Source organism: Mirounga leonina, unplaced genomic scaffold (genome assembly GCF_011800145.1).
Source record: "Mirounga leonina isolate KUSES-001 unplaced genomic scaffold, KU_Mleo_1.0 Mir_125, whole genome shotgun sequence".
NCBI lineage: Eukaryota > Metazoa > Chordata > Mammalia > Carnivora > Phocidae > Mirounga > Mirounga leonina.
In genome coordinates, this window is record NW_023270305.1 from 31,717,846 (window position 1) to 31,738,438 (window position 20,593).

The following is a 20,593-nucleotide window of genomic DNA, read 5'->3' on the forward strand; positions in this document are numbered from 1 at the left end:
CAGGTGGTGTCCGCGCTCCTAACCTGTGCCCTCCCCACTCCGCCACCCCATTTCAGGTTGAGGACCCTGCTGCAGCTGAAGTGGCAGCGCTCGCTGTGTGACCCGGGTGAGGCCGTGGGCCTGCTGGCCGCCCAGAGCATTGGGGAGCCCTCCACGCAGATGACCCTGAACACCTTCCACTTTGCTGGCAGAGGCGAGATGAACGTCACCCTGGGCATCCCGAGGTATGGGGCTGCAGGGGTGCATAGGATGGGGTCTGTCCTAAGCCCACTCCTGGGGTGGAAGTCATTTAATGAGAGAGAGAGAGAGGGTGGAGGGGAGGGAAGTGGGCATCTCGTCAAAAATGGGGATTAGGGTTGGACTTTGTGGAGCCCAGCTGGTTTCTCTGGCTGGATCCATGCCCAGGCCTCTTAGAATCTCTGTATCCCTCTGCCAACTCCTGTATCAGCTACCTGGGATGTTTGCGAAGTTACACTCCTGGGGTCAGGACTCAGGAACGGAGGTTGTTAACAAGCCCCATGCACCTGGTTGCCTAACTCCGGGGGCACCATTCACCTAGACTGTGACCCACAGTGGCCCTTCCGGTAAGCGTGTTCATCTACAGCAGGATCATGGCCACTGGGAAAGAGGAAAGAGTGGGAGACCCACTTGCATTCAATATCTGGCCCTGCCACTTTCTAGCAGAGAGATTTGGGTTCTTCAGCTTCCCTACCCTCAGGGTCCTCGATCTGTGGAAGGGAGGAGTCCAGGGCCCACCATGCAGGCAGGCCGTGTCAGCTGACAGAGCTCACGGGCAAGGCCAGGAGCATCATGGTGCCTGTACGTTACCCATCCCCGCATCTCTCATTCCATAAGCTGTTAGTAAGCATCCAGTGTGGGCATGGCACGGGTGATAGGAAACAAGAATAATACTAGCCTGTCCTAAAAACTGACAGGAGTGTCACTTGCTGTCACTCACAGGGCCAGAACTGGGACTTTCCGATCCAGCATATTTCCTTGCAAGATCCCCAGGCTTCTCTAACCCCAGAAGAGCTCTAAAATCTTGTTAAGAAAGGCCTCACACAAGTAGGGAATCTGCGTACCTCTTGTGATTAGATGTGCCCTTGTTCTGTGACAGGTTGAGGGAGATCCTCATGGTGGCGAGTGCCAACATCAAGACGCCCATGATGAGCGTGCCCGTGTTCAACACCAAGAAAGCACTGAAGAGAGTGAAAAGCCTGAAGAAGCAACTCACCAGAGTATGCTTAGGGGAGGTAATTGTCTCTTGGACCTGGCTGTGCCCTGGGTGGTGGTGTTTTCCTGCATCTTCATCTGTGAAGAACAGAATTTGCTGACTGTTCAGACTCCCACAAATGAGGGAGAAGCTTTCTCTGCCAGGTGCCAAGCAGGGAGGAACCAGTAAGCTTTAAGAGTAAGCATCAGTTCTGCAGCATTATCGAGTGCCTTAAAAATGCTTCCTGCGGTAGCTTACCCGCCCTGCTGGAGTCTGCTGCCTGCAGCCTTGGGCCATCTCTGGAGGTGACCTACCGGCTGTGGGCCCCTGTCCCTTGAGGATTGACACTGGCAGAGCTTAGTGGGGTTTCTCTGGGGACTTGGCCTGTGGCCCCTGCTTTTACCCCTTAAACCCTTGGATTTCCCAAAACCCACTTGTCATGCACAGTCCCCTGGGAATCAGGCAAGCTGGGTTCTCTCTGTCCATCTGGTTCAAGGTGTTGGAGAAAATTGATGTCCAGGAGTCGTTCTGTATCGGAGACAAACAGGACAAGTTTCAGGTGTACCAGTTGAGGTTTCAGTTCCTGCCACATGCGTATTACCAGCAGGAGAAGTGCCTGAGACCTGAGGACATCCTGCACTTTGTGGAAACAAGGTGAGGACTCCGGCCACATTTATCGTTCGATTCTGTCGTGGGCCTTGAGTGCTCCAGGCCACAGGCCTCCTGGAGATTAGACGCATTTGTCTAAATGCGTCCTTCAAGGGCAGTGTTGGGGAAAGCAGCAGGCCCTGCAGCCCAGTTTGGAAACGTCTTTCCTGATCTGGCTTGTGGGTGTGACTGCATTCACCACACACCACTCCCTGAGACTTTTCTTCTCTCTGGTTGACGAGTCAGTCTTGTCTTCTTGGGTTTGGAGGCTTTCAGATGTGGAAGTATGTGTACTGGAAAGAGGATGGAGCCCTGTCACCGTGGTGTTGCAGTGAGGGTAGACCAGCTCGCGGGGGTGATTTTTGATGTTCCAGGCCGCACCCTGTGGTTCCCAATACATTTATATTCTGTTTAATAACAGGCAGTATGCGGATGGCATGCTGCTTTTAAGCCCCAGGTCTATAGCTGGGGTTCCCAGCAGTTGCTTACAGGTAGGGAGAAAGAAAATCCTTCTTCTCTCAAGTGCAAGTTACTGCTGGGCATCTGAAAAGCACAGGCCACCATGCTGAGTACATAGGAGTAGGATGGTGGGTGTGCCGGGGCTGGGGTAAGCCAGGAAGAGCCAGTGAGGCACTTCGGACTCACCCGCTAACCCTCGATCACAACGCGCAGACTCAGATGGCTGCAGGGCTCAGCAGGGGATGGGCCAGTGAAGCAGGCCAGGAGGCCCCCAGCAGGCTGGAGAGTGCAGAACCTGCCTCAGGGGAACAGGAATGTGGGTCAGGGTGGTCAGATCTTCTGATTTAAAAAAAAACCCAAAAGCCTCTCCCCCCCCCCCCTTGTTTTCTGTCTTTGGCTATTTGGTTGCTTGCTTTTGCTTTTATAAATAAGTTTTCTAATTTTTAAATACCAGCAACTGATCCATCCATTTTCAGAAACTTGGTAAGGCCCAAATAGATCCCATCTGTCCGTGGGATTCGATCACAGACCACCAACCACTGCCTGTAATCTAGACCAGCTCTCAGGCCCTCCTGGAGCCTCCCTGAAATGGAGAACCAATGGGGCAGAGTAGAGGCAGAGCCCACTGCATTCAGTCATCCCACCAACCTTCACCGAGTGATGCGCATTCATAGATGAGTCTCGGATGCAGCATGGCCAGGAGAGAGCAACTGCTCTGCCATTGGCCCTCTTCTTCCCTCTCACCTAAAGATGTGAGCTGGTTTCAGGCCAGCCCTCCAAACATGTGGCGTTCAGGATTGTGGGTATTATGGCAGGTGAGCTTGGATGGGAACCCATCCCCTTGGAAGGGGCCCACTGCCAGGCAGATCCTGTCCCAGTTTACGTGAGCCTGGGTGAAGTTGTTGCTGGCTAGGCCTCGGGGAACACGTGCACTGCTGTCGGCCCAGAGGGAGAAGGTTCCTTTTACCAGGCAGACCCAGCGCTCTCGTGATGCTGGGCCATGTCACAGGAGACAGCGTCTCCAGCCTGCCGGCTCATTAATTAACTTGGAGGAACATAACTCCCAGGAGAACCGCATGTTTGTGCTGGCCAGGCAGCCCTTTTCTGAGAAATGGGAATTAGGATCATATGGCCTCTTGAGAATTATCAAGAGCAGGCGGAGGTGGATGGTCTGCCCCGTTTCTGTTCACCTAGGACTTCCGCCTGCCACGCCAGTAGGGCAGCGTGCAGCAGGTACCAGGCTGTGCTTAGAATTCTTTCTTTTTCTTTCTTTCTTTCTTTTTCTTTCTTTCTTTCTTTTTCTTTCTTTCTTTCTTTGTTTCTTTCTTTCTTCTTTTCTTTCTTTCTAGGTTTTATTTATTTATTTGACATAGAGAGACATAGCAAGAGAGGGAACACAAGCAGGGGGAGTGGGGGAGGGAGAAGCAGGCTTCCTGCTGAGCAGGGAGCCCGATGCAGGGCTCGATCCCAGGACCCTGAGATCATGACCTGAGCGGAAGGCAGCCGCTTAATGAATGAGCCACCCGGGCACCCCTAGAATTCTTTCTATTTATATTATCTCAGGAAATAGAAAAATCCATCACTTTGAAAAGTTTTTTTTCTTAATGAGGGACAGCCCTGGCTTCTTCCCAGAAGTGAAGTACTTTTTCAGCTCCTGGTTTGTATTTGCTGGTGCACTTGAAAAGCTGTGATAAACAAAGCCATGTGCAGTAGCTCTTAGCTACTCTACGACTCTAGCGGATTGGGCCAAAGGCGAGAGAAGGGGCAGTGTGTGAACCGGGGTGTGGTTTGGACTGTCCTTGACAGGCCTGGGCGGCAGAATGGCCACATTAAGGCCTCTTAACAGACCACAAGGAAATGTCACTGTGTTCCCAAGAGTGACAACCCCCCTCCTTCCTTCCTCCCTTCCCTCCCCGCACCTCCTCCACTTCCTTTTCTCTACCTCCCTTCCCTCCCCCACTTCCCTTTTCTTCTCCCAGCTATAGATCATGAGACTATTTTGACAATAGATTGGAGAAGAGAAAAAAGGAAACACAGAGGCACATCTCTATATGGAGATGTATAGCCTTGAAGGTTCTCTAAGTATTTGTACCGACATCTGTCACTTTGGATGTTAGTGTCTATCATCTGGAAGGTGGGCCAGGGGCGGTGAAGTAGAAAGAGCCCCGAGCTAGGAGTCGGGTGGAAAGTTCTGGCCTCCTGTCCCCAGCCGTGAAACGACCAAGCTGCCAGTGTGCGGTTACGGCGTCTGTGACTCCGACTTTGCAAGCAGCAGGTGCTGGAGCTGTTGCCAGGCACTCTCGGAAACAGCCAGGGGTCATATTCTCTGTTGGCAATTATTTATGTAGGAAGAGTGGTTTCCCTGCAGCCTGTCCCTCTTGTTCCCTTCGGTTGCCACGGTCTGACAAGCAGCAACACCTGCACAGAGCAGCCATCGTGGGCCTTCAGCTCCCTTGCTCTTGGCAGAATCACGGAGGGGCAAACTGTGTGCGCCCGCAGGAGGATTCTGGCACACTGGTAACGTGTCTGCCACTTACTGGTCAGGGTTCATTCTGCTTCCTCACCTTCTCTCGTGTTCTCCAGCAGTTTCGTTCACTGAAAGAGGCAGGCCGGGCAGAAGGGAGCCCCAGCGAGGGGGGGATTGGGGAAGGTCTCCTTGGGGCCTTCCATCTGCACTTAGATCCAGACTTGGGGGTTGGGTGCAGCTCCAACAGGTAGAGAAAGGGCTGGGGAAATTGCTGGCAGAGGATGCACCAGGGCTGGGGGGAGCAGACGGGCATTTGCGGTGGGGGGGTGGCCAGTTGTGGAGTGCTGGTTGGGGGGAGCCTTCGAGGGGGGTGACACAGCCAGCCACAAAGCTATGGGCCTAGAGATTCTGAGGAGTCAGAGCAGCAGCCCCCAAGCAGTGGGAGGAGGCGAACAGCTCCTGTTGAGGGGAGGGAGGCAGCAGGCCTGGGGCTGCCACACCCCCGTCTGTCCCGTTTCCTCTCCTCACTATGCAGTAGGTTCGGGTCGGGGTGGGAATGGCCCACTGTACAGAAGAGATGAAGGCCTTCCTCCCCAGTCTCTGGCTGAATGCAGACTTGAACCAGAGCCTGGCCTTCCAGAAACCTCTCTTTCGCCCCCTCTTCTCAAGTCAAGCCTGGCCTTCCCTCATCTGGCCCTTGTCCCCATCCCCAGCACTCGGTGACCAGGCTCTTCCCTGGATTGGTGGGTGAGGAGACTTTTCTGCCAAAGGCAGAAACCTCAGCAAAACCGTGCACAACTTTTAAAAAGTTAAAGTATATATATGTAACGAGGAGGGAGAACAGTTGTCTTTTGCTATTAATAAGCCAAACAGTAAATATTTGACCTGCCTACTTAAATTTAAGATAGCACTCCTATACTTTCTGTATTTTCATCCTTGCTTTGCTCCCAGGGCACATGATACACACATTATAGGCACTGAGACAGTACAGGATGGCTGGCTGGCTAAGGGACCTGATACTTAATATAATTAAAAGCAATCCATTTTGGCATGCTGTTCTGGCCTGAAGAAGAAGACAGGCAAGAGATTATGTGAAAAAAAGAAGTAGGGGGCGGGGGGCGGGGTGAGGCCTTAAGGGAGCTTAAAAATAGAAAAGTCAGAAGGAAGAGGCGAGGGGCCAGGAAAGGCCCCCTAGGCTCTGCAGTAAGTTGGTTCTTTTAAATTGGTTTGGTTCCAACCCGTCAACATGATTTATGGCCACAAAGTCATCATTGCCTTCAAAACTCTGATGAACTCTTGCACATCTTAGGTCTTCCATCAAATTGTCAGGGCTCCCACCCCAAGGAGACCGGAGATGTCAGGCCCAAGCTGTGCCATTTTCTGGAGATGCTGTGGGGACAGGCCAGGAACAGTCCTAGGCCTGGCCTGGACCCCCCTCTCCTGCCGTAGAGTCCGCTGTCCCCATCAGACACCGGCCATAGTCACGCTAGCACCTTCCGCTTACGGACTGCCCACTCCACCAGGCCTTATGACCGTTCTCGGACAGGGGGTCATGTCTAAGCCTTCAGACAAGACCGCACGGCACATACTCATACACACATTTTACAGATGAGGGACTTCACGCTCAGGTGACTGTCATGCTGAAAGGTACACGCTTGAGGAGTGGCAGGACATGTGTTCCGACCAGGCCTGCTGGGCTGTGGAGCAGTGCTCTCTCCAACGTGCTCTCTGTCCTTCAGCAACAGCGGTCGGGGGGGGCACAAGTGAGCCGAGAGCAGATGCTGGATTTCTGTCTCGTGTAAATCCCTGACACGGCCTTAGGTGGCTGCAAGACCCTCGGACAGAACTTCCTATCCCCCGCAAGGGTGGCGGGGGGGGGGGGACTGAATGGGCCCGTGCGGCTTTCTTCTCGTTTTAGGTTCTTTAAGATTCTGATGGAATCCCTCAGAAAGAAGAATAATAAAGCCTCAGCTTTCAGAAGCGTTAACACTCGGAGAGCTACCCAGCGGGATCTAGACAACTCTGGCGAGTCGGAGAGGAATCGGGTGAGTGAGTCCCCTAGGGCCCCCTCTGGGATCAGCACAGGGGAGGGTCCCAGGGCTGGAAGCCCGTAGGGTAGCTGCTGCCTTAGTCTTCTCTCCTGGGAAGGCTCTGGGATTGTTCTCAGCACTCCTCAAGCCCCTTCCTGGTTTTAGCCATTCTTTCCATGTACCTTATCATTTATCTGCCATGCTGGTGGGGGCTGGTCTGATTGGCCTTAGGGGAGGGCCCAGGGTCATCCATCTGTGTGTTCTCAAGGACCGCTCCTTAAGTGATTTTTACCCTGAGGATAGGCTTAAAGTATTGGTACCCACTGGGCTTTCGAATTCTTTTCCTGGTTTCATATGCTCTGCCTTTGACTTCCCTGGATCAGGTATACTGGTAGGGAGTACTGGCAGGGAAGTCGGGCTGCAGGAATAAAAAAGGAAGGAGCCAGGGAAAAGCTTGGAGGCAAAATAGTCCGGGAATGATGATACCTCATCTGCCAGGAGACCCGGGGTGGTGTGGGGCAGGTCCTTCAGCATCATCTGAGCCAGCAGCAGCTTCAGCACATGGCAATAGCTGTGACTTGGGTGGGGGGGGGGTGCTCAGTACTGCCCCCACCTTACTCTGTGATCTCAGCTATGTCTGTTCCTGTCTCTGGGCCTTGCTCCTTATCCCGACAGTGAGGGCCTGGCCGAGACCAAAGAGAATGCTCGGTCTCCAGCCCGGGAGGTCTCCCAGTTGGCTAACTCGAGCACAAATGGTCATGGACGGTCTTTGGAAGGCTGCTCAGTCCATCCTTAAGGCACCCAGAAGACTATAAAAAATTAGGAGCCAAGATCAGAAGGTGTAAATGTCTGGTTTTTAAAATACTCAATAGTCCACCCAGCCAATCCTGTCTTCATCTCCACCTGCAAAAAAAAAATATTTGGAACAATATTTCATACCACTTTCTTTTAATGACTTAGCCTTGTCACTTTTTTGACATTTCTTTTAAAATGCAGGATTTTGCAAGTGAGACATGTGAAAACGAAGCTTGAAGAGAAGGAGGCAGGGAGTGCAGGGCTGGCCCAGAGCAGGAACTGGATGGATGGGTTGGCTAGGAGGAAGGGTGGGTAGATGGGTGGCATGTGGAGGTAAAACGAATGGATGGCTAGATGGGCAGGCAGGTGGGTGGCTGGGTGGATGAAGTGAGCAGACAAGAGGAATGGGTGGGTAGATAGATGGATTCAGCAAGCACTGGGTGTTGGAGCCCGTCTTTTTCCTCCATGTCCCCGAACCACAGGGAGAACAGGAAGGCGACGAAGAGGAGGGGCCCATTGTGGACGCTGAAGCTGAGGAGGGGGACGCTGATGCTTCTGATGCCAAACGCAAGGAGAAACAAGAAGAGGAGGTGAGGGGACTGGCTGGGGTGAGGGGCGGTGTCACATCCCTCCTGTCACACCTGCAAGATAGTCGCTTGCCACGTATGGCCACACTTTTATTACCATGCTGGAATCCATTAGGAACCTTGAAGCAAATCTGGCCTCCCAGCACACGTCTCAATGGAGAAGATAAAGTTCGCAGGGCAGGAATTAGACAGGGGCCATCCCTGGGCTGCCCTTTGGCTCTGTAGTGAATCAGATTCAGGGACCCAGAGGCTTTTTGCAAGGAGGTGAAGTCAGGCTGCCTCTTGGTTTTACAATGAAAATATACTAAAACCAGTCTCATGGGGGCGCTTGGGTGGCTCAGTCAGTTAAGCTTCTGACTCTTGGTTTTGGTTCAGTGGGGAGTCTGCTTGAGATTCTCTCTCTCCCTCTGCCCCTCCCCCTGCTTGTGCTCGCTTGCCGTCTCTCTCTCTCTCTCTCAAATAAATAAATCTTAAAAAACAAAACAAAAACAAAAACCAGCCTCAGGACTGCCACTAGGACAGAGGGCAGTTGAGAGGGGCTGAGGAAATTGACAGGCAAGAGAGAGCTCGAGGAGGGTGGAAGGTGTTGGGAGTTGGGACTGAGGGACTGGCATTGGCAGGGGAGGGGCCACCAGGACAGAGGAGAAGGCAGCTCAGGCTGGGTGGAGTAGGGACCTGGGTGCTGCCAGTCAGATAAGGCCTCTGCAGGGGCGCTTGTTCGCAGGCCAAGTCCAGACAGATGGGGGCGCCCAGGTGACACAGACCGTACCCCATCCCCTGCCAGGTCGATTATGAGAGCGAGGAAGAGGAGGTTGAGGAGGATAACGACGATGAGGACATGCAGGAGGAAGGTGCTCACAAGGCCCAGGAGCAGGATGAAGAGGTGGGCTTAGGCCCCCAGGAGGACTCGCCCCCTGCCGCCCCCCTCAGCCAGCCCCGGAAGTCCACCCGCAGCAGAGAGCCCCAGGGAGCCGGGGCCGTGGAGCGCCGGGTGCAGGCGGTGCGCGAGTCGCACCCGTTCATAGAGGACTACCAGTATGACTCCGAGGAGAGCCTGTGGTGCCAGGTCGGTACCGCTCGCGACCCCCACAGAGGCCCGGCCAGGGGCCTGCTGCTGAGCTCCTCCCTGCGCCACTGGCTGGCATGCGGGGTCTGTGGCTGTGGGTTGCGGTCTCTTCATCATCCCAGATCCCTTAAAGGATCTGGGGCAGCTGTGGACCCTCTGCCCCACAACACTGCCCTCCGCATTTGACTCAGACCGCTAGTGGGCCAGTTCTTTCTGATTCTTCAAGAACAGTTGTGTATACATGAGTCTGATCGGCTGGGCCCCGCGGGTACTTTTAAATATCTCACCTCAGTCATTTCACCTTCGGTACTTCCGAGTGACCGTACCTCAGAGTTGTTGCGGAGGCCGGCAGGAGTGCGCTAGTTCCTCGCACCCACGGCCTCTAGTCACCAACTTCAGGGTCCCTGTAAAGGCTGGCTGGTTAGGATGCCTACACAGCTACACTCAGACTGATGTTTTTGTCCTTTGCTTTGGTCCAGTCCAGTGGTTCCCAAATGGCAACGTAGATAAGAGTCGTTGAGCAGGTTACCCACACGAAACGACAGTTGTGACACTTTGTGGTGATCGAAAGGCTACCAGGGGCACTGTTGAGCCGATAGGATTTTCAGCAGCATCTGTGAAGGTGTCACCTTCGTGTGGGTGACTGGAGATGGCTGCTGTGTGTGGTCCGTTCTGCCACCCAGTGTTTGCGTGTGCAGACCCAGCCTACCCCAGCAGGGCCACCTGCCCCCAGCCAAGGTGTTTGCTAAGCAAGCTTTGAAGGCGTCGCCCAGGGAGCCAGCTGTGGGGGAGGGCTAGCCCCCTCCCCTCGCACAAACCTCCCTCCTCCTGCAGGTGACAGTGAAGCTCCCTCTGATGAAGATTAACTTTGACATGAGCTCCCTGGTAGTGTTGCTGGCCCAGAGTGCTGTTGTCTACGCGACCAAGGGCATCACAAGGTGCCTCCTCAATGAAACCACCAACAAGAAGAATGAGAAGGAGCTTGTCTTAAACACTGAAGGAATCAACCTGCCGGAGCTGTTCAAATACGCTGAGGTACATGTCCCCTTTCCAGATTGTCGGCTGGCCAGGAACGAGGCCCCACGCTGTCTCGGGGCCTGGCCACCAGGAGGTGAGGTCCCTGGGCCCTCTTTTTGGGATCCACCATGCACGTTAGCCTAGTTAGGACTTGCGGTACAGAAACCTGCTTAACGTTCTCTAACCCAGGGTTTCTCAAAGTCATTTGGCTCTAAATTTTTTTCCTTGAAATTAAAACCTCCGCAAAGTCGATTTGTAAGAAATAGTTGCTGAATTCCTGGCTTGGGAGCTGCTCATTTCATCTGGTAAAGGGGGCCCTGGGAGCAGAGGTGGCCCAGACCAGTGGCGCAGTTTGCTCTGTCCCACCTGCTCCTCCTGCTTCATTCTCCCACTTCGTTGTGTCTCCTGGGACCTTTTGAGATGCTCTCAACCCCTGGGCACAAGGGTTTCCCCCAGAGAATACCGAGGTGCTGGGACCCCTGTAGCCCACCGTCGCTGGTCTGCACCCAGCTCACGAAGCTCTCCCTTCCTGGAACACTGCTCCTCCCACAACAGTTGCCCTGCAGAGGCCCTTGCTGCCTGGACGCCTCCTTGAGGACAGAGCAGGGGGGGCTTGTGCCTCCTGAGAGGCAGGCCCCAGCAGGGTGAACTCCGTCATGCTCGTGGCATTTGTTTGAACGAGGCCGGGGTCTCCGCCGTGTCCTGTGGGGATGACGTAGTGCAGAGCCACCTTGGGGCCTCCAGAACAGCCAAACTGGAGCCTCAGGGCCCTAACGAGGCCCGGTTTTCCCCCCCGGAGCTGCCCCACCGCTGCCCCTGGTGCCCTGGAGAGGGATTTAAGTGTCTGCTGGAGAACTTCCCTCGCCTACCGAAGGACGTCTCAATCCTAGGAAACACGTCGATCTGTTCAATAAATAAGGAAATACCTTTCTTCCTGTTGACCTGAAGCGGGTACCAAGTTATCTCTGGGCTCTGGTGCCGACAGCGAGACAGACCTTGGGGCCTGGCCACCCACAGCTCTGCCTACACTGTCTCCCTTCACTAATCCTGGGCCACCCCTGGACCACATCGTCGGCAGCTGTGCTTGACTACCAGACAAGGCGCAAGCTCGGCCAGGGTGGGTCATGCCAACGGAAGGGAGCAGAAGGCCAGGCCCTCCCACTCAGCCCCTCCTTCTTCCCTAGGTTCTGGACTTGCGCCGCCTCTATTCCAATGACATCCACGCCATGGCCAGCACCTACGGCATCGAGGCCGCACTGCGGGTGATCGAGAAGGAGATCAGGGACGTGTTTGCTGTGTACGGTAAGAGGGGCCGTGGAGAGCGCTCAAAAGGTCCCGGCATGGCGGGCCAGCTCTGTAGGGATGTGGGTGCAGTGAGCGTGTGGCCTGTGGGAGACTCTGACAGTGATCTGGGAGGACAGGTTTCAGTCCTGTCACTGAGGACTTCTCCCCTCCCCATCCCCACCCCCACCCCCACCGATCTGTTTCTCATCTGGCCTCTGAGGAAGCTCCTGCCTGATGATGTGGCCCCCAGCCTGCCTTCAAGGTTTGGGCTCCCAAGCGAAACAGTGCTGCAAGTCTGGAGTCAGTTTCCTAGGCTAGTGGATAGAAGCGGAGAGTGGGTTGTACTGATAGTGGGCAGGGATGAGGGGGACTGCCCCGCCGAGGTTGGGGGCTAAGTAGCTGACTGAATAGGTGACTGAGCTGGAAGCGGAGCCTGGGGGTCTGACATCTGAGCCTATGAGCTGCCTTGTGTCAGGTGACACTGTCCCAACTGTCCCCTTGTCATTGCATAATCCTTTCTGGTGTTGCTGCCAACGTGACAGGCATTGCGGTCGATCCCCGCCATCTCTCCCTGGTCGCCGACTATATGTGCTTCGAGGGCGTGTACAAGCCGTTGAATCGCTTTGGGATCCGATCAAACTCCTCCCCTCTGCAACAGATGACATTTGAGACCAGCTTCCAGTTTCTGAAGCAGGCCACCATGCTGGGTCAGTGCATGGGCGGGTGCCCTTGGCCTTCCCTCTCCTAAGTCTGCTCTGGGCAAACAGCCTTGTCTCTTGGGCACCTTTCCACATGCCTTCCACACGAGTGAGATCTTGGGATCTCACTGAGGAAGCAGCTGGGGAGGGTGGGCAGTAGATGGGAAAGCTACCTCTGCCCTTTTGAAGGAAAGGGGGAAGGACCTTCCTTCCTCTTTCTGCAAGCAGAGCTACCTCACAGAACCTAATCGGCCTCCAGGACTCAGGGCCTCCTGCTGGCCTCTGAGATGCCCTATCTGCCCAGCCTCTGTTGAGCCCCCTCCATCCCCTTACCTCACCCCAACTTCTCCCTCAACCACCTAACAAGAGCTCTTGTGTCTCCCAGGATCGCACGATGAGCTGAGGTCCCCTTCCGCCTGCCTCGTGGTCGGGAAAGTCGTCCGGGGCGGGACAGGCCTGTTCGAGCTCAAGCAGCCCCTGAGATAGTGGCCACCGCCTACCATCTACCCGGCCTGGAGGACAGCCAGGAGGACCTGGGGGCGGGCCTGGCCTGCCCGTCCCATGAGAGGCCCGGGAGAGCGGAGGCCAAGGTGGCCCAGGTGGCTGTTCAGGGCACGGCAGTGATGCTGGGGGGCCGTGAAAGCAGCTGGCCTTAGGGCTGGACCAGCTTCAACTGGAAAGTGGCAGCGTTCCTTGGCCTTCCCCGTCTCGGGATATGAGCAGGGTTCACCGAGTCCCCTGAGTCCCTCTCAGGTGGCCAGCCCTTCCCCTGTGCGGCACCTCTGAGGCAGGGAGGTGAGGTCTTGTTGCTGTGAGCAGCCAGTGACTGCAGGCAGGATTCTGGGGTGGGGCTCTCGCCATCCTAGGGGCAAAGTTCGCTCAGGGCCAAGCCCACGCCTCTACCCGCCCAGCTTCTGTACCCGGCAGCTCGGCCCCACACGTAGAACCCCGAGTCGCCAGCCAGGCTGTTGGAACAGGTTGCCTGGCTTATCTTACCCAGCTCTGCTCTCAGCATTGAGGCCCGCAACCCTCTCTGCGGGCCCTGCTCCCTCTGGGCCGCCCAGCCTCCCTTGACCTCTGGCACCACAGCAGGGGACCCTGGCATGACTAGAAAATCAGAGGACTTGTACAAAGGTTTTGTAAAACCAGAGGCTGTTTCTATTTTTGTCTAATGTTATTGCAGCTCAGGCTGAGTAATAAACATCACTGGAACTAGCTCTTGGGAGGGGGAAAAAAATTAAAAAGACTTCAGTTTTTGTTTTTTCCCTTGGTTTGTGGTTTCTGCATTTCTGATCTGAGAGTCCAGGACTGTGATTTCTCAGCACAGTCGTGTCTTGGGTCCCTTCTGTTCCTGTCAGAGGACATGGGGGAGAGCACAGCCCCTGCTGCGTCCCCTTTCCTGAGCCAGCTTCTGCCCCCGTGGCCAGGAGAGTAGAAGGCAACGGGAAGGACCCATGTGTGTCGGGCAGGAAGGGAGGCCTTGCTCGGGGAGAGTGACCACGCTGCTCCCTCCAGACACGTGACAGGTCTACCCTATGCTGTGCCCCCGGTAGGGAGAGCGGCAGCCCCAGCATACTGGGGCTTGGGTACAGAGGAATAAGCACAGCCTCTGAGGGGCACAGGAAATAGGGGCACAGTGGAATCCTGTGCCACAGGTTAAGGCATGTGTTCTTGGGGCAGTGGGCCAGTTTACGACTCGATAATTTCCACTCCTACCAGAACTGTGGGGGAGGGCTCCCCGGGAGATCACGAGGTAACCCACTGGACAAAGGAGCGTGCTTGCATGGCCACCGTGGCTCAGCCCCACTCAGGCACCGAAGGTACGAAGGGGAAGGAGCAGGCCCAGAATACAGACAGGGGATGCGCACAGAACACTGAAGTTAGACCTGTGTTGGGAGGCGAGGTGATGACCCCCTGCCCTTCCTGCCCGATCCGTCCGTGCATTTCCTGGGCACCTCTGTTTTCCATGTGTTTCTCTCCCAGGATACACCTGCTTTGTAAGCAGATATTCCAGAGCTTGCTCATCATGTTGCCTGGAATCCCCGGGCTCCCCAGCTGGTATCACATGCTCACCTCACTGGTTCTCTCTGTCAGAGCGTCCTTGGGGGGCCTCCTGGACTGTTTAAGGTGGCATGTTCTTTAGAATATGCTGTGTACTGTAAATGCTCTGGGGGCACTTGTGATTTTTTGGAAAGCACCACAAGTAGGTCCAAGCCAAATCTGATGAAGAGGATAGATCAAGGTGCATAATCATGTTTTAATCAAAGTAGAATGGAGAGTGATGGTTAGGCGGGGTTCACAAACTTCACGGAAGCTGTGAGTTCTTTCAGAACCCTGAGGTGCTGGAGCCAGCCGCTGTTCTTGGGTGTCCTCCCCGCCTCGCCCCTTCGTGTGTCAATATCTTACCTACTTGCTTGCTTACAACTTCGCTTCTTTTTAGTCTTTCTTTTTCGGGTTCTCACAAAAAACTACCCGCATTCCCGCAAGAACCCCTTGTGAGTCTTTGACATTTTCTGTCTGAACCAGGAAGAAAACTGAGGGGTGGGTGAAGTGCTTTGTCCTGTTCCCAGCTTGGATCTTAACTTTCCTTTCTCTCCACTGTCCTTGTTCCCAAATAGATGTACAAAATGTAAGTAGGTTCCTCCTGGGCCTTCCTGGCCCTGTCAGGGCTTTCAGTCCACGGCTCTGATAAACCACTTCTGTGAACAGTTGGCTCCTTCTTGTGTGCCCCTCCCAGTTCTCTAGGCTGTGGCTGGTTTTAATTTTGGTGAAATAACATAAAATGCACCCTCATAACTATTTTTAAGTCTGTAATTCAGTGGCATTAAGTAGTTGCATCATTACGTAATCAGCACCATCATCTGTCCACAGAGCCCTTCATCTTGCAAAGCTGAATCTCTGTCGCCATCAAACACTGACTCCCCCATTCCTCTGGTGACCACTTGCCCCTGGGGCAGCCACCCCGTTCTTCCTGCTGTCTCTGCATTTGACTCCTGCCTCCGATAAGTGGAATGATTATTTGCTCTTTTGTGATTGGCTTATTTTACTTGATGTAATGTTGATGTTCATCAGTGTTGTGGCATGTGTCAGAATTTCCTTCCTGTTGAAGGTTGAATAATATCCCACTGTGTGTCTGTTTCGTTCATCCATCCAACCATTGATGGACACTTGGGTTGCTTCTACCTTTTGGCTCTTGTGAATGCTGCTGCGAACACGGATGTACAAATCTCAAGACCCTGCTTCCAGTTCTTTGGGGTTTAGACCCAGAAGTGGAATTGTTGGATCGTTGGCAGTTGGCAGTTATGTTTTTCATGTTTTGAGAAGCTGCCATGCTATTTTCCACAACGTCTATACCATTTTACATTCCCACCCACAGCACACAAGGCTTCCGATTTCTCCACCCCCTTGCTGATGCTTGTTCTTTCCTCTTTTGTTCTATATGGCAGCCATCGTGATTTGAGTTAGGGAGTGTCAGATGTTGGGGCGCTTAGGTGGTCTGCACCTACATAGACTTAGGAACCACTTTAGAAGTGTCTCTCTGGCTTCTTCTCTGAGAGAACACCAAATGGCGGATGACGCCGGTGCTGTGGGAGGACCCGGAGGGCCGGGGGGCCCTGGAATGGGAGGCCGCAGAGGCTTCGGCAGTGGCATCCGGGACTGTGGTCGGGGCCGGGGTCAAGGCCGTGGAGCTCGCAGAGGCAAGGCCGAGGACAAGGAGTGGATCTCCATCACCAAGCTGGGCTGCCTGGTCAAGGACATGAAGACCAAGTCCCTGGAGGAGATCTCTCTCTTCTCCCTGCCCATCAAGGAATCTAGGTCATTGATTTCTTCCTGGGAGCATCCCTCAAGGACGAGGTTCTGAAGATCATGCCTATGCAAAAGCAGACCCGTGCTGGCCATCGGACCAGGTTCAAGGTGTTTGTTGCCATCGGAGATCACAACAGGCACGTGGGCCTGGGTTTCAAGTGCTCCAAGGAGGTCGCTACTGCCGTCTGTGGGGCCATCGTCCTGGCCAAGCTTTCCATCGTCCCCGTGCGGCAAGGCTACTGGGGGAACAAGATTGGCAAGCCCCACACTGCCCCATCCCGGGTGACTGGCTGCTGTGGCCCTGTGCTGGGGTGCCTCATCCCCGCCCCCAGAGGCACTGGCATGGTCTCAGCCCCTGTGCCCAAGAAGCTACTGATGCTGGCCGGTATCAACGACTGCCACACGTCGGCCAGGGGCTGCACTGCTACCCTGGGGAACTTTGCCAAGGCTACTTTTGATGCCATCCCCGAGACCTACAGCTGTCTCACCCCTGACTTCTGGAAGGAGACGGTGTTCACCAAGTCTCCCTATCCGGAATTCACTGACCATCTTGTGAACACCCACAACAGAGTCTCCGTGCAGAGGACCTAGGCTCCAGCTGTGGCCATCACGTAGTTTTATACAAAAAAAAGTGAACTAAAGCTTGTTAAAAAAGAAGTGTCCCTCTGTTGCTTGCCAATCTTACACCTTTGAGTTGACAATTGAATTGGGGGCTGTAGGAGTCTAGAAAATGCTCCTGAAATAGGAAAGACTGGTTCTTAAAGACTGGTGGCGTGACAGTCGTCCTGCAGATTTCTGAGTGGGGCAGCCCTGGACTACAGGGTGGGAGGGGCAGTCGCCGCCTGTGCTTGAGGGCGTGCAGCTCAGGTGACGGGATTGCCGGGCCCCCACGGGTCTCCCAGCCCCATTGCCATTTTTTCTCTCCTGCCTCATTTACAAGGGGCTCTTCAGTTGCAACCACCAAAGTAGCTACAGTCAAATGTCTTAATTCCTACACCATCAAACCCCCCTTTTGGCCAATGTCCACTTAGTACGGAGGTTCTCAATTCTGCGCGTTGAGCTTTCCACCTGGGAAGCTTTTTAAAAAACTGATTCCAGGGGACTCTCCCTGAGATTCTGATTTAATGAGCCTGGGGTGTGGCCTGCACATTGGAAGATCTCCAGGAGAGTCTAATGTGTGGCAGATTGAGAACAGGCGACTTAGAATAAGCCCTAAATTGTGCAAGTCACAGTCACTCACTTTCTTGTCTGTGGGATGACTTCGCAAGGAGTGAGTCATTGGGACCCAGTTTCCCCACTGAGATTTTAAGATCTGATCTCTGCCTTCAAAAAGTAGAAGTGTGTATGTACGTGTGTGATAAAGCTGTTATGGGGCCACAATAGAGGTCTGCAACGATAGAGTGGAGATCAAAAGACACCCCAGTCTGCTCTGCCTGGGGTTCAGCAAAGAAAGGTGTGATGCTTCCAGGCACAGAAAGGAGGACCGCAGCTGCCCCCCAGCCCCGCACATGGAGGGGGCTGCTTGTTCAACGTGGAAGCTCCTGCCTGCAGCTGGCCTGTAGGGGCGGGCGGCGGGGACACCTGACCAGTGAGTATTTCCTACAAGAACTTCTTGAGAAGAAGTTGCCGTGTCCAAAGTGAAGCCCTTCCATGAGGTCCGCCCCTCCAGCTCTAAGCTGCATGCCCTCCCCGCTCCGTGAGCAGCAATCAAGGAGCTCCATTCGGCCCGGAACTCATTACAGCTCGGGTTTGTTCGCAGGCCCAGGGAAAGACCAGAACCCGTTACAGGGAACAGGGCTGAGCTCCTCAGCTCACCTTGGCTGTTCAGGTGACGCCCCTTGAGTGACTCTAGGAACCAACGGCTTTGGGCTCCGGGGCCCGGAAGGCACGTGCCAACCTAAATATCCTGACTGTGCCCCTCCTCCCCCAGCCTGCACCCACTTGACCTTGATGCCCACTGCACTAGGCATGCAGAGATGGAGGAAACACACCGGCCCTGCCCTCACAGAGCTCACAGCCTAGTGCCCCAACAGACAAGCCAGCTGGAAACAGCCTCATCGTGACCTGGCCAAAGGTTGAGGAACCCACCAGGTGACATGCACCCCCACACACTACCCCACCAGTCCGGGTAGGACCGTGGCCCACCCACCTGGCCACAGCAGGGCTTTGGGGACATGGCAGAGTGGGAAGGAAAGTGAAGGGCGTGAAATTGAGAATCAGGAGTCCAGTCATCACTACCTGTCCTCATGTGCCCACTCCCACGCCGGCTGCTCTACCTTCCCCCCCTGAACATAGGAGAGGCCACTGTGTGGGTCAAACGCAGTGTTGCTTGCCCTAGATCTTTCCTTGCCAGTTGCGGTCAACCTTGCTCAGGAGGTTGGCTGGCTCTGCCAGAGGCTGCTTTCTGGACTGGCCACCCAGCCCTGTTGTCACTCACAGGTGACAGGATCAGACACCACAGGCCTCAGCTGGACCACAGTAGAAACTCCCTCACCCATGATTCTTGCCTAGAAACATGAAGTTCTACAGACCTTCAACTAGGCAAACCTCAAGACCGTGGCTGAGCAGTGTGGCCGCACTTCGGGTGAGGAGCTGAGCTCTGAAATCGGACTCCTCCTCACGTCGTGGGTCCTAAACTGACAGTGTGACCCTAAGAGGTTACTTGGCATCCCTGCGCCTCAGTTTCCTTGTCTGTAAAAACAGTGATTAAAATTAAGTAAGTGCTCATATAAAATCATATACAGCTATAAATGTTTACCTATATCCCAGGCAGGTCTCAGCTGGGGGCGGTTTTGCCCCCTGGACATTTGACAATGTCTGGAGACATGTTTGGTTGTCAAGATTGGAGTGCCGGGGGCGGGGGGTGGCGCTCAACTGTCATTGAGTGGGTAGAGGCTGGGGTGCTACTCCACAGCCCGCAACACACAAGACCGCCCCCCGCAATGGAGAATTATCTGGGCCCAAGTATCAGTGATAGCGAAGTTGAGAAACCCTGCCACGAACGCATGCGTGGAAGGGTTAATGTTTTTTCTTTTACAAAAGGGAATCATTTACATTTTAGTCATCCTGATAGGTAAACAGTGGCATCTCATGGCTACTTTAATTTGCAATTCTCTATCAACAGTTCTTGGTTATTCTGATTTGCACTTCTAAGAATTGTCTATTTGTATCCTTTGCCCATTTTTCTATTGGTTTGTTTCTATTGACCTTCACTGTCAATTCTAAAGAACTCTTATTATAGATACAGATAACCTTTTGTCATCTGCTTTAAATACTTGCCCCCGCAAATTAAATGAATGAGATAATACAGGCCAAGAGTTTAGTGCAGAACCCACACCATGGTTAAGGGGGTTAGCTATGGGCCACATGGGGCCAAGCTCACCCCTAGATTTTAGTGTGGGCAGCTGAGGCATCTTCTGAGGTCCATGGATTGAAAGGGGGGCTCACAAGAACACTACTACGCCTGTGACAGTCTCCACAGTGCCGGAGGGACCGCAGTAACAGCAGAAAGTCACCGAAAGTCAGGTCCGGAGCGGAGCACACAGAGCCCTGAGCTCCTGCTCGGACCACCCTCAGCTGGAGCTCAGCAAGCGCGGGCAACGGGCAACTCCCTTAGGTGCGTTAATTCGCCAGCCCCCCTGGCGACCCCATGAGGATGCTGTTGGCTCCTTTCGTGGTAACTTGTCCACGGACACAGCCAATGAGGAACAAGGATTTGAACCCGGGCGACTGGCCCCAGAGTCTGGGTTCCCACTCTCCTCACTGTGCGCCCCGCCCCTCCGCTCGGACCCTGAGAAAGGAGTTTTCATATCAGACGCTGCCTACAAGGAGAAGGGCAGGTAGATGTGAGGGCACCAAAGGCCACCCCAGGCCAAGGGACGCTTCTCGAGTATGTGTCCCGGAGGCCCCGATGGAACTGCTGGGGGCAGGCGATCCTAGCTGGGGAGCCGGCAGCTCACAAGAGCCGAAACTGGAACAAATAAATAACAAGCAGCCACCTTAAAGAACTAAGAAGCCCCCTCGAAGGCCCAAATAAACATAGAGGTAAATCTTGAAGAGTTTGAGATGTGGTGAGGGCCTGACCAATGGCACTTCTCCACATGGACTCTCAGAACCTTCAGGCTGACTCTTCACTGCAGAGGAGACTGGTACCAGGTACAAGGACCTCTGTGATATTATCTCACGTGGTTCCCTCAATCCTGCCGTGCACGTCCCATTGGCCCCATTTTGTGGTTGAGGAAATAGATCCAGAGAATGTGAGAGCAGTGCACCAGAGTCAGATCAGATCCCGAAGCAGACGCCGGGGCCGGTGTCCCTCTTGGAGTGGCGCCTTTGCATGGTGCGGCCCCTGGTACTTCCATCCGGTTCTGATGGCTGAGGGGGGCACGTCTTCAATTCCATTCATCAGGCACCTTAGCGATCTTCTTGAAAATAGCAACAGGGGCCCTGAGGAATGAGACCCAGGTCAGGGAGGGGAGAGAAGGTCCACAGAGGTCTGGTGGGCGAGCCCAGGGGAGGGTGG

At 54.4% G+C, this 20,593-nt stretch overlaps 1 protein-coding gene and 1 pseudogene across 2 annotated transcripts in view; both read left to right on the forward strand.

Moving 5' to 3' along the window:
• POLR1A (RNA polymerase I subunit A) overlaps positions 1 to 16,687 on the forward strand; it is a 75,378-nt gene extending 58,691 nt beyond the window's left edge. For both annotated transcript variants that reach the window (XM_035001130.1, XM_035001129.1), the window contains 10 exons: positions 57 to 224; positions 1,118 to 1,253; positions 1,710 to 1,867; positions 6,706 to 6,832; positions 8,095 to 8,202; positions 8,984 to 9,265; positions 10,100 to 10,300; positions 11,467 to 11,584; positions 12,109 to 12,273; positions 12,650 to 16,687. In XM_035001130.1, the coding sequence (XP_034857021.1) occupies positions 57 to 224; positions 1,118 to 1,253; positions 1,710 to 1,867; positions 6,706 to 6,832; positions 8,095 to 8,202; positions 8,984 to 9,265; positions 10,100 to 10,300; positions 11,467 to 11,584; positions 12,109 to 12,273; positions 12,650 to 12,750 (1,564 nt within the window). In that variant the 3' untranslated portion in view covers positions 12,751 to 16,687. The remainder of the gene's footprint in view (positions 1 to 56; positions 225 to 1,117; positions 1,254 to 1,709; positions 1,868 to 6,705; positions 6,833 to 8,094; positions 8,203 to 8,983; positions 9,266 to 10,099; positions 10,301 to 11,466; positions 11,585 to 12,108; positions 12,274 to 12,649) is intronic.
• LOC118007898 lies at positions 15,721 to 16,686 on the forward strand (annotated as a pseudogene).
• Positions 16,688 to 20,593: the final 3,906 nt, after the last annotated feature.